This window comes from Colossoma macropomum, unplaced genomic scaffold, assembly GCF_904425465.1.
Source record: "Colossoma macropomum unplaced genomic scaffold, Colossoma_macropomum, whole genome shotgun sequence".
In the NCBI taxonomy this organism is placed as follows: Eukaryota; Metazoa; Chordata; class Actinopteri; order Characiformes; family Serrasalmidae; genus Colossoma; species Colossoma macropomum.
The window spans coordinates 16891645-16909803 of NW_023494808.1; the positions used below are offsets into that span (position 1 = coordinate 16891645).

At 40.4% G+C, this 18159-nt stretch overlaps 1 protein-coding gene across 1 annotated transcript; it reads left to right on the top strand.

Moving 5' to 3' along the window:
* The first annotated feature begins 1558 nt into the window (after positions 1 to 1558).
* grtp1a (growth hormone regulated TBC protein 1a) lies at positions 1559 to 17052 on the top strand. Its single transcript, XM_036557683.1, has 8 exons — positions 1559 to 2380; positions 7291 to 7442; positions 8693 to 8851; positions 9990 to 10114; positions 10576 to 10672; positions 14630 to 14802; positions 15998 to 16183; positions 16479 to 17052. Exons 1-8 carry the CDS (start codon positions 2283 to 2285, stop codon positions 16569 to 16571), a joined length of 1083 nt encoding a protein of 360 aa, XP_036413576.1. The 5' UTR covers positions 1559 to 2282; the 3' UTR covers positions 16572 to 17052.
* Positions 17053 to 18159: the final 1107 nt, after the last annotated feature.

An 18159-nucleotide genomic window follows, 5' to 3' on the forward strand; every position in this document is an offset into this window, starting at 1 on the left:
ACCTTTGGCAGCACTAACCTACTCAAAGGGGCATTCCAGCCAAAATGAAAACTTTTACTTGTGCTACATCTGCTGTGAACATGCCTACTCAACTCCTACAGGTGACAGCAGTCTCTGAAGTGAGATTTTCTGGTTTAAAGACGGGAAAACCCCCTTAAGCCCCTTCTGGTGATGTATTTTGATTTTGAAAGCTGCAGGAACTTTTAAAAAACCACAACTGCTTTGCGCAGATATTTGAGGGCGACCTGTTTGAAACACCTTTTCCCCTCTATAAACTGGCTAACTTAACACAGAAGACAGCCAGACAGCTAATGTCACTGTTAAAAGCCAAATACCACATCCTAGCAATCAGGATTTCTTTATTGTTGGGGGGGGCAACAGAATGTGCTACAGATTACTACATAATATGACAAACTAGAAAAATTCATGAAGAAAATGCAGAGTAACTGCGCAGTTTAAGCAGTTGCTAGGTGGTTGCTAGGGTATTGCCTAACAATTACTATGGTATTTTAGGTGGCTGCTATGGTATCCCTAGTGGTTACTAGTGTGTTGCTAGGTGGTTGCTATGGTATCCCAGATGGTTGCTAGGGTGTTGCTAGGCGGTTGCTATGGTTTCCCAGATGGTTGCTAGGGTGTTGCTAGGCGGTTGCTATGGTTTCACAGGCTGTTGCTAGTGGTTACTAGTGTGTTGCTAGGTGGTTGCTATGGTATCCCAGATGGTTGCTATGGTATCCCAGATGGTTGCTAGGACGTTGCTAGGTGGTTGCTATGTATGTGAAGTGATTGCTAAGGTGTTGCTAGGCAGTTGCTAGGCGGTTGCTATGGTATCCCAGTTGGTTGCTAGGACGTTGCTAGGTGGTTGCTACGTATGTCAAGTGGATGCTAAGGTGTTGCTAGGCAGTTGCTATGGTATCCCAAGTGGTGGCTAGGGTGTTTCAGGTGGTTGATATGGTATCCCAGATGGTTGCTAGGGTGTTGCTCAGTCATTGCTATGGTATCCCAGGTGGGTACTAGGGTGTTGCTATGTGGTTGCTATAGTATCCCAGGTGGTTACTAGGGGCTTGCTAGGTGGTTGCTGGTGATATCCTACATGGTTAATAAGGTGTTACTATCACAGTGTGAAGGACTCTAATGGTTTAACTGTTCCGGAACTGATTCCAGATGCATTTGATGGTTTCCTAATGGGATCTAAAGGTGTCCTACAGGAAACTAGTGGTCTCTAATGGTAACCATTAGGCCCATTAGAAAGCAAACTCATCAGGTTTTAATCCTGGTGGTTCTAATGGTCTTTTCCAGCAGGGAGAATCTGCCATTAAACCTATTAAACGCTAGTTTCAGCCCCTTTAAGTGAGGAGAATGGGGGGCTGTGTTGTTGGTGCTGTACCTCCACAGAGCCACATCAACCCGGTGTGGTTCTGTGAGAATCTGACGGATAAATGGCGCAAAATAACCGTATCCTTACATCCTTTTGCGCATGACAAACACACAGCTGAAACCTTTATAACAGCACTGACACGCCTGTAGTGGAGGAGTGGCTGAGTGGGGGCGCTGTGTGGCCGTGAGGGCTGCGCGGGGCGTGTCTAAGCTTTGATTGACGTCTGTCCTTGAGCTCCCGAGAGAAATTAACCGAGCTTGTGTTGCTGTGGAAAGAGTGAGAAACGACGGGGAGAAGAGCGGCAGATGTGAGGAGGGGAAACCGGTCCTGCCGGACACGGTCTTCAGGGAGAAGTTAGGCGCTTCGAGGTTTGGAGAGGAGGAGACCCGCCAGGAGTGAACGCACCTCCTCCGGCGGGCGAAGAAGTGTTTCAGTGCGTGTTTTAGCTGACCCGGCTGTGTGAGCAGCGCACAGACTGATGTAGGAGAGCTAGCTAAAGTTACCCCGCGGGCACAAACACACACACACACACACACACACACGCGCGCGCGCGCGAGGCTTCCTGAAATATTCCGACCAGCTCGTGTTCAGCCTGTCCGCAGCGAGGTGTGTGTTCGGCGGTGCACAGTTCAGTGAAGTCCGCCTGTTTTCTAACGCCGCTGGTTAAACGCGCTGGAGCTCCGTTCATCTCTCTCTGTGGAGGTCTGTCTGTCTGTCTGTCTCTCTGCCTGACTGTCTCACTTCATGGCCCTGAACGCGGACGGATTACTGCAGATCGGCTCCTCCAGCGACAGCTTAACCCCACACACTGATGGACTCTGGGGCTGAGTGACTGAGTGAGTGAGTGTGGGGTGAGTATGAAGTGTGGAGACTGTGTGAGGACCTGAGCCTAAACTTGACCCTCACCATGGACCAGAAGAGGAAGGAGGAGAACGGGACAGGCTCACCAGCACAGCCGCAGCTCCGCATCAACGTGCCGAGCACAGCAAGAGAAAGAATTCCCAGGTACTGTGGAACAGCTGCTCTTTTTATTATGATTATTTATTTAAATACTGAAGTGTTGTGTTTTTGTGTGTGTTCCTACTTTTGAATTTGAAAATTGGCGTATGTAGTATGATGGATAGATAGATGTACTTTATGTGTGTGCAACAACAGTGTAAAAAACACGAGGGAAAAAAGTCCTGCGAGGTCCTGCTCAATAGTGTAACACCTAGAACTCTACTACAAAACTCCCACCACTGAAAGTATAGAATCTCACACCATTAAAGCTAACCAAAACAGTCATACACCATCAAAACCAGCTACTACAGTCATACAACATTAAAACTACAATCATACACCAAAAATTACTACAATCATGCATTAAATCTAACCACTACAGCCGTACACTATTAAAACTAACCACTACAGTTGTACATCGCTAAAACTAACCGCTACAGCCGTACACTATTAAAACTAACCACTACAGTTGTACATCGCTAAAACTAACCGCTACAGCCGTACACTATTAAAACTAACCACTACAGTTGTACATCGCTAAATCTAACCACTACAGCCGTACACTATTAAAACTAACCACTACAGTTGTACATTGCTAAAACTAACCACTACAGCCGTACACTATTAAAACTAACCACTACAGTTGTACATCGCTAAAACTAACCACTACAGCCGTACACTATTAAAACTAACCACTACAGTTGTACATTGCTAAAACTAACCACTACAGCCGTACACTATTAAAACTAACCACTACAGTTGTACATCGCTAAAACTAACCACTACAGCCGTACACTATTAAAACTAACCACTACAGTTGTACATCGCTAAAACTAACCACTACAGCCGTACACTATTAAAACTAACGAGTACAGCCATACACTATTAAAACTTACCACTACAGCCGTACACTATTAAAACTTACCACTACAGCCATACACTATTAAAACTTACCACTACAGCCGTACACTATTAAAACTAACGAGTACAGCCATACACTATTAAAACTAACCACTACAGCCGTACACTATTAAAACTAACCACTACAGTTGTACATCGCTAAAACTAACCACTACAGCCGTACACTATTAAAACTAACGAGTACAGCCATACACTATTAAAACTTACCACTACAGCCGTACACTATTAAAACTAACGAGTACAGCCATACACTATTAAAACTAACCACTACAGCCGTACACTATTAAAACTAACGAGTACAGCCGTACACTATTAAAACTAACCACTACAGCCGTACACTATTAAAACTAACCACTACAGTCGTACATCGCTAAAACTTACCGCTACAGTCGTACACCCCTAAAACTAACCACTACAGCTGTACACTATTAAAACTAACCACTACAGCTGTACATTGCTAAAACTTACCGCTACAGTCGTACACCCCTAAAACTAACCACTACAGCTGTACACTTTTAAAACTAACCACTACAGCCGTACATCGCTAAAACTAACCACTACAGCCGTACACTATTAAAACTAACCACTACAGTTGTACATCGCTAAAACTAACCACTACAGCCGTACACTATTAAAACTAACCACTACAGTTGTACATTGTTAAAACTAACCGCTACAGTTGTACATTGCTAATTCTAACCACTACAGTCATACACCATTAAAACCCTTAACATCAATCCTGCACCATTAAAACCCTCAACTACAACCTGACCCCACTGAAACTCACAATTAAGGGTGGACAATATGAGAATATTTCATCATCATTATAATAAATTATGTAACAATATACTTTTCTGAGCATATAAAAATTTTCTCCAGTACTTTTATGATTTGTTCCTAGACCAACTGCTAGTCTTGTTTTATTAGATTTTGCACCTACCTCATTTTACTACCTCATTAAAATTAAATATTGTGAAACATATCCAGTCAAAATGTTTTCATATTGTTTCATGTCATATTCTAGTTTTGCTGTATTGCTCTTACCCACTCACAACAACTGTGCACTGTAACCTTCAAAAATAAAGCTCAGAACTGTAACCCTTACACCACTAAAACTCACAACTGAGTTAGACTGACACATCACTCAAACTTGCAGCCTTTCACCAAACACCAATAAAACTTGCAACTACAAACCCAACACCATTCAAGCTCACAACAAACTTGGGTGTGGACACCACTGAAACTCACAGCTACAACTGAAACCATTAAAACATCAAAATAACTTGCTTCCCAACACCTATACAGCTCATTACTGCACCAGCTAACTTCTGTCCCTAACCCACTAAATCTTCAGCCCTTTTGCACACTTTTACTGATGTGCGTCTCGTTTTCCTGGATTGCCCAAGGCAGCTCTTGTGTCACGGGGTCTTCATTATTAAACACAGGCTCTTTTTGGAGTCCCAGCAGAGTCACCAGCTTGTGTGTTTTCTCAGTGCCCTTAAGCCACTTTATCTTGTTACTTTGTGCTGAATGGAATGCTTTTAACTCTTTAACTCGGGACTCAGAATCTTTTTCCATTCGATCTCCTAGAAGGCTCAGGCTGGCTACTGATCCGGTTACGTAACAACCATTTACTGTAGGCCACCTGGAACTACCTGTGCACGAAAAAGGTGTGTTCGAGAAAAAAGCCAAAGACAGTCTGTTTATTATTCTGTCTGTAGTAATATAAGAATTCTGCCTGCTTTCTTTCTGTTCTTTATTTTTCAGAAAAACAAAACTATTAAAACATAATAAAAAGATTTGGTAGTAGTAGATTTTAGGGCCAACCTAAAATGTGGTTTGAGCTGAAATGGCGCATGTCTGACAGATTTCTTAATAGATGAAGTTGCACCACTTTGAATGTCGAACACATGAAAAACAAACTCAGACTTAACACTTATGTTTTAGTCTTGATACCTTTTGAAAGATCTTAAATTAAACTTAAACAGTCAGACACTGACATTTCAGAAGTAAGCCTAAGCAATTATGATATAGAAACAGTGAAAACAACTTTTCTGTCTTAAATGGAACTACTCAGGATACCGGTTGTGCTAACAGGATTGCAGAAACATATATTAAGAGGGTTTTTTAGCAACATAAACTTTTGAAAATGATCATGTATATATTTTAGTTCAAAGCTTATTTTCAAGCTTGCTCTGTTATCTACCATAATCTTAGTACGGAGACTTGCTGATGTTCTTTACTACTGTTTGATGTACCAAAGAGCGAGTGTACTGTGTGTATGTATGAGCGAGTGTGCTGTGTGTGTGGATGTGTGTCCGTACCCAACACTGCTTTTCAGAACCAGCCAGCTGTTTTCTTCCATTTATGGTCATTATTTTGTCTGTTGTCCGTTAGTTGATTTCTCCGTGTTCCCAAGTGTCCTTGAAGCAGCTTTTCCCCCGAATCTACCTGATTCATTACAGGTCCCATATCTGTCTTCATTCTTTAGCACTAATTAAGGTAGATTAGTTTACCCAGAAAGCTACTTTAAGTGATTACTGACAAGATCCATGATCTGCAGCGTCTGTCGTATTACAAGCAATAATTCTGGAGTGAATTACAGTTAAATTAATTAAAAAAACTGCAAAAGATACTAGCAGTGTTCTTATTGAGGGTAGCACCTGTTGCACAAAGGCTGATTTCTAGTCCTGCAAAAATGCACATAATGTATTTGCTTTGAGACGCACAGAACGTGTTCATAGGGAAGTGTGATTTGCAGATGGTGTGACATATACACCTCCAAAATCTATGTTTGAATCTGCAGAACTGTACGTAAAACAAACACTGACTGGCAATCCAGTAGCATTAGGGGTGGGACGAGACACAGGCTATAGTTGGCCAGAGCCAGAGCTAAAATCAAAGTGGGGCAGCTCTAAGACTAAGAGGTGGCAGAAATTATACAACAAATTATTACAAAAACAGTGAAAAGAGTTAAATCTTGGTGAGATGTAGGAAAAATGTTAAGACGTTCCCCCATTTTCTGTACGTTCTAGCTTCGACACTGCCCTCTAGTGCATACTTACACTTGCAGGTGTGCTGGCAGATACCTGTGTTATATGTTCGTATAAATAAAATTCAGCCTTAACACTGACGTCAGCATGACCATGACATTTCAGTCTGGAGTGTGATAATTTGAGGAAATTACATATAGTCATAGGGCTGAAAGAATAATCCCTTTTAAATTGAAATCACATTTTGAAAGCGATGAAATCGCAAGGGTTATTTTAGTTTCTGTTACACTTATTTAACATTAGCTTTGCAAATTTTAGGTGGTGAAATTTAACCTGAAGAGCTTGTGAACTGGCAGTCTGCTATGCTTAGCATTCAGTCTTCATGTCTGAACAAAATGGATGTGTTGGTTTTCTTGGTGAAAAAAGACCTGAGCTAGGTTTTAGAAAATAATCACATTTAAATTGCAATCATAGTATTGGTAAAAAAAATTGCAATATTTTCCAAAAATCATTCAGCCCTATACAGTCATACACAAAAAAAAGTTGAAGACTCCCGGTCAATTTACATGTTTTGTTGAATTTAATTATTTATTTATTTATTTTTTAAGTGAAAATAGGTTAACACATCCTCTACAGGGAACAAACGTAAGTACTTTTCTACTAATTTTAGTACACAATTTCTGACTTTAACATACTGGAAAATAATAAAACATGAAGATAAAATGTACCAAAATCATTCCACAGGCCACATTTTCTGTTTTTTGTCCAATATATTAAATTCATCGGATAAACAGCAATTATGCATTAAAATCTTTAGAAGTGTGTTCTCTGTAGAGGAGGTGTAGGTGAATTTATAATCAACAAAGCATAATTTGACCAGGGGTACCAAGACTTTTGCATACGACTGTACATACTTTATTGACCAGTTACATTTCTTACACACAAGTGAAAACAATCCCGCTTTTTCTATACGTGGTCTTACTGGTGTTGTTGTCTCCATAGTGTGGACCCGTATGGATTCGAGAGATCTGATGACTTTGACTACGAGACCTATGAGGAGCTCATGTCGGAGTACTTGGCCGTACTCACCAGAAGGTCCATCAAGTGGTCAAAAATGCTGCAGGGGAGGAGTCGAGTTGAGAAGAATCTGAAGGGTGAGTGTGAGCTACACCCACTAACACGTGTGCAAACACACTCGAGCGTTCTGCTGTACGCAGAACACACACACTTCAGATCACACAGTGCTGTGTGTAATCTCAAATACACCGACCAACCGCTTCATTAAGTACTCCTGCTTGTATCTACACTCTTTGTCCGTTTTATCAGCGCCATTTACCATACAGGTGCACTTTGTAATACAATTACAGAATGGTGTCAATCTGTTTCTCTGCATAATTTGTTAGCTCCCTTTCACTTAGATTTGAAAAAGAGGGGGGACGAACAGCAGTGGGGGAGAAAAGAGAACAGCAAACATGTACTATTGCAAAGAAATGGAGCAAAAAAAAAGCAGAAGATACACACTGCACCTTTCTAAATAGAACCTAAACACTGAATGTCCTTCAACTGTGTGCATTCCTACACTGTGATTTCACATGGCCATGACCAGTGTGAGATACTGTCCTCCAGATTTGTTGTGGTTCATTAACCCTTTGTAAATCTGTCTTAGAATTGTTATTCTCAGTTCCAGTCTAGTACATTTATGTGCCTCGACTGCTTGCACACCTGACACAGCTTACAAAGGGCTTCATAACGAGCTCGTGAGCTGAGTCAGGCGTGTCGAGAAGAGTCCCAGTACTGAGACTGAGAACTGTTGTCTTAGAGCAGTGAAAGAATTAAACAAGACACCGCCTGTGTGTAGAAACCTGTGTGTGGAAGTTGAACAACTGTTCCGCTGTCTAGTGATGCAAGGGACCGTGTGTTATTTGGACTAATAACAGACAGAGGAAGTCTCAGAACCAAACATGTAGTGTTGGGAAGCCATCCACGTCATACAGTCGTTAACTACTTCAGCTTTCTGGCTTAAAAGACATCTTTTATTTAGAAAAGTCTTTTTCATTTAAAGTATATTGCAGACGTAATCCAGTTTGAAGCACCTCCGTACTGTGCGTTTCAGTGTTTTCCCTGCTGTAACACTTCAACTCAGGAAGGGCTTGTTAAATAGCTACAGAGACTTTCATGACTCCGTTACATGATGGGAAACGGACACTGGAGCATGGCCAGGGTACTGATAGTTCTGGGTTTGGATTTGTACTGTACTGCCTGGAAAAAAAGCGCCTTTAGAGACGTCAGTTATGATCCTTTGGTCTGTCGTGATCATAAAATTAAAATAAATAGTTGAACAGTAATCAAGCAATGTGTAATAACTGCGGCAGGCCAAACGACCCTGTATGTTCTGCTCCTACAGTAAAACGTTACGTACGGAAGGGAGTCCCGAATGAGCACCGGGCTTTGATCTGGATGGCAGCGAGTGGCTCTCAGGAGCAGATGGAGAAGAACCCAGGCTACTACCAGTCACTGCTTCAAGCCCAACATGACCCTAAACTGGTGGAGGCCATTCGCACAGGTTAGCATGGTGTGATGACATTTGGACCTTCACGATTACACGATTAAACTTAAGCACATCATCATTAATAACATTCTCAATTAATAAAGAATGATTAATTGGATGGTTGATCATAATGCATATTTAAAATTTTTCTAGTGGAGAATTTCACAGTAAATAAACCCATTTATATGCATTCTTTTGTCACATGAGGCCAGTATCCCAAACTCAGAATAAGGGCTAGGTTGGTATAATGGTAATGAGATATACTGCAGTATTTCAAAATGATGAGGGTTTTTCAAAATACCACTCTTAAGAGTATTAATTTTCTAAATGTGTGTAATTTGAACATGATTTAGCTGGAACTGAGCTTGTACTTTGGTCTGTGGCACTTTTGGTCTGCTAACAAAGCTATGGTTAGCATAACATTAGCTAACGGTACAGCTCCTCAGAAACACCACAGAAACTGATTTCGGCAGTCTGTCACTCCAACCCAAGTCATTTACCAGTCATTTAGATGATAATGCCTCAAACTCAGAACTCAAGTTTGAGACATTATCTTGTAAACTTGTCAGTGTAGCTTCAGTTAGCCAGAATCAAACCTGTCCTGTGGTGAGCAGAGCTGTTAGCATGTTGGCTAAGGTAAAGCCAACCAGCTCCTCTCTCCTAATTAGCAGCATTGTTTGACATTTACCAGTTGTTGTTGTAAGATAGATGTTTTTACATTTTTTGAATAATGTATTGACAAATAATAAGTATGATCCTCCATTTGTCAAAATGTGGGTTCTCAAACTTCTCACAACACAAAATGGTTAGCCAGCACCGGCAGCAACCACTGTTCCTTCTTGCTACATCACCACAAAATTAAAGCTGCCACTTCAACGTTAAAACACAAAAGTTGCTCTCTAGAAACAGTGTTTGGTTTGTCCTTTCTGGGCTACTGTAGAAACCTTTAACTGTACTGCACCTTTAAGTTCTGTTTTATTGTGCAGCTTGTTTTTATAAACACTGAACTCTGACTCAGTCATCAAAATTAATCGGTAGATTATTTGGTAGCTTATATATTTGATAAATGAAATGGCAGCACTGTCAGATGTTTGTTTTTCAGGCTGAACGTTTGCACAGCATGTATCCCAGCTCAGTGCTCATTTGTCTACAGATTTGCACAGGACCTTTCCAGACAATGTGCAGTTTCGGAAGACAGCCAACCCGTGCCTGCAGAAGACCTTGTATAATGTACTGCTAGCCTATGGACACCACAACAAGGCAGTGGGGTACTGTCAGGTAGACTTTCCTCTCTAAACTTTGATCTGGATACTTCTGTATTGCTGAGTTAGAGGAAAAACAGCTGGCTGCAGGGTGGCCTGCTCCTAAGAGTGGTAATGAAGGGCTGAATGCAAGTTAATGTTTTGAAGCTCTAGTGTAGGTAATACAGAGATCAAAGTCTACCACAGCCGGCTTTTTGGCTTCCTTTGTCATAATAGGGTGTTTACAGTGTCCCTGGTGTGGTTTCAGGGCGTGCCGGAATCCTCCTGTGCAAGGTGAAATAATATTTTCCGTTCTGACAATGTAAACCTTTCAGGAGCTCCTAACAACTGATTTCCAATGCAAATATTTCCACAAATTCATTGCGCCACCTGCTCTGTTTCTGTTTAATGTAGTAACCACCAATTTTACCTGTGTTTTTGCATTTAACCTTTATCTGATGCACTCTGATGGTAGTTAACAGGTGATACTTTTTGCAGGGGATGAACTTCATTGCTGGGTACCTCATCATCATCACCAAAGATGAAGAGAAGTCCTTCTGGTTGATGGAGGCCCTTATAGGCAGGATACTTCCAGGTTTGTGTAGCTTATGTGATTTCTCTGCTTGTGTAGTTAATTTGACTTTGATGAAAATGACAGTAATACAGGATATGAGGTTTATGTGTACTCGGTGGCCAAACCTGCTCTATAGATTAATAGGTTAGCATGCCTTTTAAAGTCAACTGTATATTGCAGTCCATGCCTTTTTTAGCAGCACTGCTGTATTTAAGAAGTCACTTGACTATCTGAATCAACATTTTGTACACTGTATAAAGTCCTTATTGGCCTTATTCATGAATAAGCTATTGTATGGTTGTCTTTAGATTGGATAGATTAGATTAAGAGACCCATATGAGTCCCTCAACGGGGAAATTTCACCTCCACACTTAACCCATCAGTGCAGTGAAACACCACCTACACACAAGTGAATGCACACACATTAGGGGGCAGTGAGCACACTTGCCTGGAGTGGTGGGCAGCCCAATCCGCAGCGCCCGGTGCCTTGCTCAAGGGCACTTCAGCCACGTACTGTCGGTTCAGGGGACTAAATGTGCAACCTTCCGGTCACAGGGCTGGTTCCCTAACCTCCAGCCCACGACTGGCTGCAAATTTAATTTTTAATGAAAATTTATATGAGAATTATGTTTTTGCACTTGACTACTGCTTAGAATGAAGTAATTGTTGTAAATGAGTGCAGTGTACCTTAACAGGTGATTTTTTTTAAAATCTATTTTAATATAATCTATTTTAAATATATTTTAAATAACGTGTATTAGCTAACTATGCTACATTAATTACTTTGGATCGAGTAATGTTGCAGTGGAGAAGAGCGAGTTTAATTCCACATCAGAAAAGTGCTTCTGTACAGCTATAAGTAAAGTATGTTTCATAGTTTTGATCCTCATCTGTCTCTTTCAATAACACTCACTGTAGCACAGTCAGAACAGCAATTAAATCTGAGTAGCTCGCGCATGTGGAGTTTTACATCTTGTTTGAGTCTTTCGTTTGGCCGGTTGAGCTGTAGTTAAATGTTATCTAAAGCCTGGCATTTGCGATTTTAGAAATATTGTTCTTCGGTGACTCACACTGTTTGTTTAAATAGCCTGTTGTGGACAGACAAAACATATGATTTAAATACTCACACTATGCACCTGGTCAGATTGACATGCTACATTTGATTGACACCAGGTCTCCTCCTGGAGACCTACTTTCCTGCAGAGTTTAGTTTTGACCTGCATCTAACATGCTGCCCTGTCATTACTTAACACTAATACATCTGATCCAGCCAATCAAGGGCTTCTAAAGAACCTGATGTAGCTGGAGCGAGTGTGCTAATTTTGTAGCTAAGTAGATGACTAGATAACTTTTGCCTTAAGAGTAATGAATGTGGAGGAACTGCTAGGGGGCTGTTGGCCATCAGGTTTTAAAAGAAAAGAAAAGAAAACACAAAAAATGGTTGTTCTGGCAGATTGCCAGCTAGATATGTTTGTTTGTGGAGCAAGTCAATGTAAAGTGTTTTACTTTTCAAAGTATAGAACTGATCCATCATGGATAAATGGTTAAAAGAGTCTTTAAAAAGGAATAATACTAGGCTAGGCCATCTACAAGTAAAGCAGCCACTGTATCTCAGACTGAGAAAACCTTGCGTATGCTTGGAGATATGTATATCCAAACCTGTTGAACTGAGACAGAACACATTTGCAACTGTCCTCTCGTCAGTCTGACATCCAGCACTCATAGCTGCCAAACAAGATCAGCTATCTCATTACTTGAGTCAGAAAAAAAAATCTAAGAAATCTTCTTGTGGGTTGCAAAAGGTTTTTAACCCCTGGTCTAGATCTGATATTGCTAACTAACCCCCCCATGTTTTTAAATAAATCCCACTCTGTTCTAAAGTAGGTGTACCTAGTAAATTGGTGTAAAATTTGAGTTGTATTATAGTGCCTTGCCACATATAAATAAGAAAATATGCCAATCACAGTGAGCACAATAAATGCACAACTGAAATGAACTCTACTGTTGAAAGCCTATCAAGCTTTCAGTGTGTGTGTTACACCACTTACCCAGCTAAAGGTTGAGCAAACCACTATTAAGACATTACATTGGTTGCCTGTACTCAATCAGTCAGTGTCTCAACTTACTGTACATTCATGGTATTTTTGACGAGTTGCAGCTATAAATATGAATGAGAGTCGACTGGCGTGTGTTTAGGTGACTCAACCAGAGCTATTCTGAGCACCTTGCCGCTCCTCCTGAGCTATGAATAATCTGCTCTCAGGTCACATGATTCTGATCTGCTGCAAGCCTGTTAAACTCCGGTCACACCCGGGAGAGGGAGACACACTGCTCGCACATGAAGTTAGCCTCACAACCACACTGACTTCCGGTTCTGTGTTACCTGCTTTCTGGGCTCGTGGCACTGCAGTGTTGTTGAGGGCCTCAGGGCGTTAGAGAGTCATGGCTACGTCGCTTGGTGATGGTGGTGCAGGCATTCTAGGCTTTTTTTAATCCTAACCTTTTGTGTTATTATAATGCTATTTTTTTTATAATACTATATTTTTTTCTAGTCTAGCATGACTTCTGTCTGGTTACTCATGATCTCCTAATATATTATAATGTAACATAAATCTAACATCTTGTTAGATTTGAACCTTCCTAGACTTTTGTTTTGCCATTTATAACAGGACTATGGTTAAATTAATGAGAGATCTAGAAGCTAAAAGAAAATGTTTGGCCAAAAATCTAATTTGTGTAATTTTCCCCTAAAACCAAGCATAGTTGATCAGCCCAGATGTTTGTTTCTTTAGTTTTGCACTGGAGATGGCAGGCTAATGGAAGCTTAGCCACCAGTTTCAACCAGCATGCGAAATCATCTAAAAAAGCTTTCTTATGGGGTTTCTGACACCGTGTGACGTAGTTATCTATAAAAAATACATAACAGTAGTAGCAGCCACTGTGAAGCTTGAAATTTGTCTGTCTTTCTGTCCATTTATATACAGCGGGGTCCAAAAGTCTAAAACCGCTGGTGAAAATGCTTTTATTTTGTATTTTTTTTTAATCCAATACAAGGTTATTCATTATAAATTAGATTGTTGGCGTAGCAGTTTGTGTGAAAAGTAGAGTCTTTGAAATTTTAATTTTAATTTCAGATTTTTTTCATAGTGTTTGGTGTTTGGTCACCCTTTTCTTTTAATGGTAGCATGTGCTTAAGCTGGCGGTGAACTCGGCAAACTAAAAAGTTTGTGCAAAAGCCTTTAATGAGTAGATCAGAAAGAGTTCAACAGGAGCTTCAACAGAAGGGATAAGACTATAAAATACTAAAAAATCTGACCTACAAAGGCCTTAACATGGTCAGTGTCACAAATTTGCTTAAATTTGAATAGAGACTTAGAAATAGTGCTGAATATTGAATATTTCTTCATTTTACTTGTCATAATTTTCTTTTTTTCCACATTTTTTTTTAAATTCTAAACTTTTCTGTTTGTTTTTAAGTTTAAATGTAAAAATATCCCATATTTTAAATGTGGTTTCTGACTTTTAGACCCCACTGTAGACAACAATATCTCATACAGTATCAGAAAGCACATAAATAAGTCTTCTGAGAATACTGCTAAACTTTTTGTTTTACACTGCAAAAAAATGATGTATAAGCAAATAATTTTACTTGTTAATTTTGTTGCTGGTAACTTGTTGCTGATTATTTTTAACAAGTCAAAGGTGTATAGAAATAGGTTAAATAACCTCATAATAATCTGATTACAATCTCATAATGAGTAATATTAGATGTATTAACTACATGTAAGATTGCTTAGATTTTGTTTGAAATGTAGAGCTTTCCTTACTTGTCAGCTGCTTTGGCCTCATAGCTCCAGTCCAAAGCTAAAGAAGCAAACATGTCTTGGCTAATCAGCTGCATTCAGGGTAAAAGCAAAATTGTTTAAATCAGATTTTTTGATCACTTGAATGTAACACCCAACTCCCTCCATCTCCTAGATTACTACACACCAGCCATGTTGGGCCTGAAGACAGACCAGGAGGTGCTGGGCGAGCTGGTGAAGGTTAAAGTGCCGGCTGTGTGGCAGGCCATGACTGAGCACAACGTCATGTGGACACTGGTGGTGTCGCGCTGGTTCATCTGCCTCTTCATCGATGTCCTGCCTGTAGAGGTAAGAAAGTGAACACAAGTCCGGGGTGACAAGTGAACATGATGTGGAAACAGAAGTGTGACTAAAGGTAAAGCTTGGCTTTCTTTAGGGAAGATGCCATGAAAGAGCTAGAAAGAGCTCATATGGATTCACCAACAAGGCAGGATTGCTGTTTGTCACATGCACAAACAAATGACTACTTTCCTATGCTGAACATTTTAGTCTAACTCACCCATTTTTCACTCATGAGGGCTTTGTTAACTGTCTCATGAGTTCATCAATGCCAGAGCCAATACTTAGATGAGTCGTCTTCTACATTTAATTTTTTCTGCTCAGTGAACAATGATTTGGAAATGTTTTGGCTTGTCCAGGTAGCATTGAAAACAGAGAAATATCTCTTCTAACTGCAGTTTAGATGGTTAGTCGAGCCGCACTTCAGTTACTTCAGACCTCTCAGTCATGTCTGTGGCACATTAAGGCACTCATCATTTGTAGTAATTGTTCTTCACTGAGTGAGAAGGATGAGCTGCCAGTTTAAGTAAACCTGTCCTGTATCTCTCATAAACACATAGACGTAACTATAAGGCATCAACTTTTTTTTCACCATTTACAGCTTTTAACATTTACAGTTCTACATGTGAGAAGTTGACACTGTGAGTCTTGTGTCAACTTTTGACAACGTTGAACATTTTGTTAGATGGAAGTAAATGCAATGTGAAGAGATTTGCCAGCCTTGTTGGGGAAAAGATGAGCTATTGGATTTACATTCAAGCTAAACGATTGTTCTCCGGACGCCAGGGAATGTGGGGGCAGGTCTCAGAGGTGGGTTTACCCTTGTTAGCAAAGGATTTAGCTGCAGTCCAGCATCAAACATTTAAACGGTTAACTTATTATGAGATCACGTCTGGCCCCACAAGACTAACAGTGAATATGTCCAAAGATATTTTACTTTGCTAATGGGATTGTGCTTGTTGGATAACTTCCATAATATATCTGACTTTGAGAACCTCATGACACTTCGTGAGCGCCAAATGACTTTGCAGATTAGCAGAAACTGGAAATGGTGGGAGTTGGTGCTGGATTTAAGCTGATTTAAGCTTCATTGAGCCCCAAAGAACTTCTGTATGTTTAAGACTTTTGTCAAATTTAGCCCTTCCCCCAAAGTTAAGCTGAAAGTCTTAGCATAGGACTTGTTGTTACTCTGCGTTTATTTAAGACGGTTCTGCGGATCTGGGACTGCTTGTTCTACGAGGGATCTAAGATCCTGTTCCGCGTGGCGTTGACTCTGATCCGCCACAACCAGGACCTCATCCTGCAGGCGCGGAACCTTCCAGACATCTGCGACCGCTTCAAACAGATCACCAAGGGCGCCTTTGTGGAGGACTGCCACACTTTTATGCAGGTGGGTTTTGTTTATATGCACATAAAGAGCTGATTCAGATGCAGGGCAGTGCCAGCCATTCAGTGGTTGCCCAATATTATGCTCATTTTTAAGACTGGCCAGCTTTAACATTCCAAGCAATAACATTTTTTGGTCATGTATGTTTCTTTTCTCAAGGCCAAGAAAAGAAACTGTGTACTTTGTATCTGCTCTCAAATCCATTATATGGTCTTATCTTCCAGAATATGCAAATTCTGACATTCATATTCTCTGGACCTTCTGACTTCCTAATGCTGTTCGGAATTTTTTTCTTCAGAAAATTTTCAAAGAACCTGGCAGCCTCTCCATGGCAACCATCACCAAGCTGCGGGAGGCCTGTCGAGCGCAGATTATGGCTGAAGAATCCTGACCCTGTCCCAAACCCCCACCCCTCCTCCCCAACGCTCCAAGCATTCCAGACTCATTTGCACTGTCCTACTATACTGAGACTGTTTAGAGTCTGTTATTTAGTTCCTACATGACAAAATGAAGATACAGGGGACTTTTTTTCTTACATTGTTAGATGTAGCCTGTTCCGTAACCTAGAACTCTACAACGAGTAGCTGGGGCCACATTGAGTAAGACTGTATGTTGCTCAGATTGTACAGAGCAATAATTGCTGATTTACTATCACACCCACTGTAGTGAATTGTATCTCTGTGCAATATTCAGCTTTTAAACATGGCCTAGATTTGCTTAAATGGACTTGCTGTCAGTTTTGGGAGTCTTATCTCAGAGACCTGCTCTAATATAATATATCGCTGTTGTCGGAAGAAGACCTTGTATCTCCAAAATAAGAACAGGAAAAGAAGGAGAAACCTTCTTTACTTTTAATGTCAATGGAACCAGAATTTTTCCAAGTAAGTTTAGTCCATTCATTGTGAAATTTACATACACTGTAAAGGGCAACAGGCATTTTTTATGTCAAAAACTGAAAAACTTCAAAAATGGAGATACAAGGTTTTCTTCCAACAGCAGCGATATGGTGGTGGTGGCACAAGTCTTAAAGGTTTCGGCCTGATATAGATTTTTTTCCCCCCAACGGCTTATAAACTTCTCTTATAAACTTTGCACATTTCTCCAGATAGACACTTTTTGGGGTCTATGTGGCTTTGATGACTGTTAGTTGAACTACTGTGAAAAGGAGAGTCCGGTACTACTGTGTATGCACTACGACATGGAATGTTTTTCAAGGGCTTCCGTCAAGAGACTTTCCTCCATGTTCGAGTCAAAACAAATCTTGATAATAAAAAATACTTTGAAATTGTTCAGCACTTGTCATGACGCATGTGGTCTGTGTCAAGAAGATCATGTAAAGTGTGCACGATGTCAGGAATTCTCACCTGTGGAATGTGTAAAATCTTTTCTCTGACCCCTGTAATGTCAGTCTTTTATAGAATTAAAAGCTTTGATTCTGATACTTCAGGGTCATTCTTGTAGTTTTTAATGCCTACAAAATGCAGTCTTTTTTTTTTCCAAGCAGTTCTAAGATCAGCTCATCCTCCGTATTCCTGAAAGGCAAATAGAGATGGCACCAATTTAGTAGCAGTATTGAGCCGATATCTGCAAAGAATGGTGAATCGCATGTTGGAGGGGAAAAAGAACGAATCTGATTCAATCCTGTAACAAACCTGTCCTGAAATAGCACACGCTCACACTAAGTGCTGTGATTTTAATAGTGTTTAAGTGGCATGATAACCTACTTTCAGCTCATCAAATGATGTGCTTCAATTAAAGCGTAGTAGTTTTTACTGAAGAAATATCAAATCAGTATCAGCTGAAAAAATTATATTGTGCCATCTCTAAGGGCAAACTGATCTTACGTCAGCATGGTTATTCTCTGTTTAATATGTATTTCCTGGTGTTTGTTTTTGGCAAATGTATGTGAAAACCCCTAGGATGAATCGAGGTTCAGCAGGAGATGTAGTTTCAGTGGTAGATGTGCAAATCAACACTAA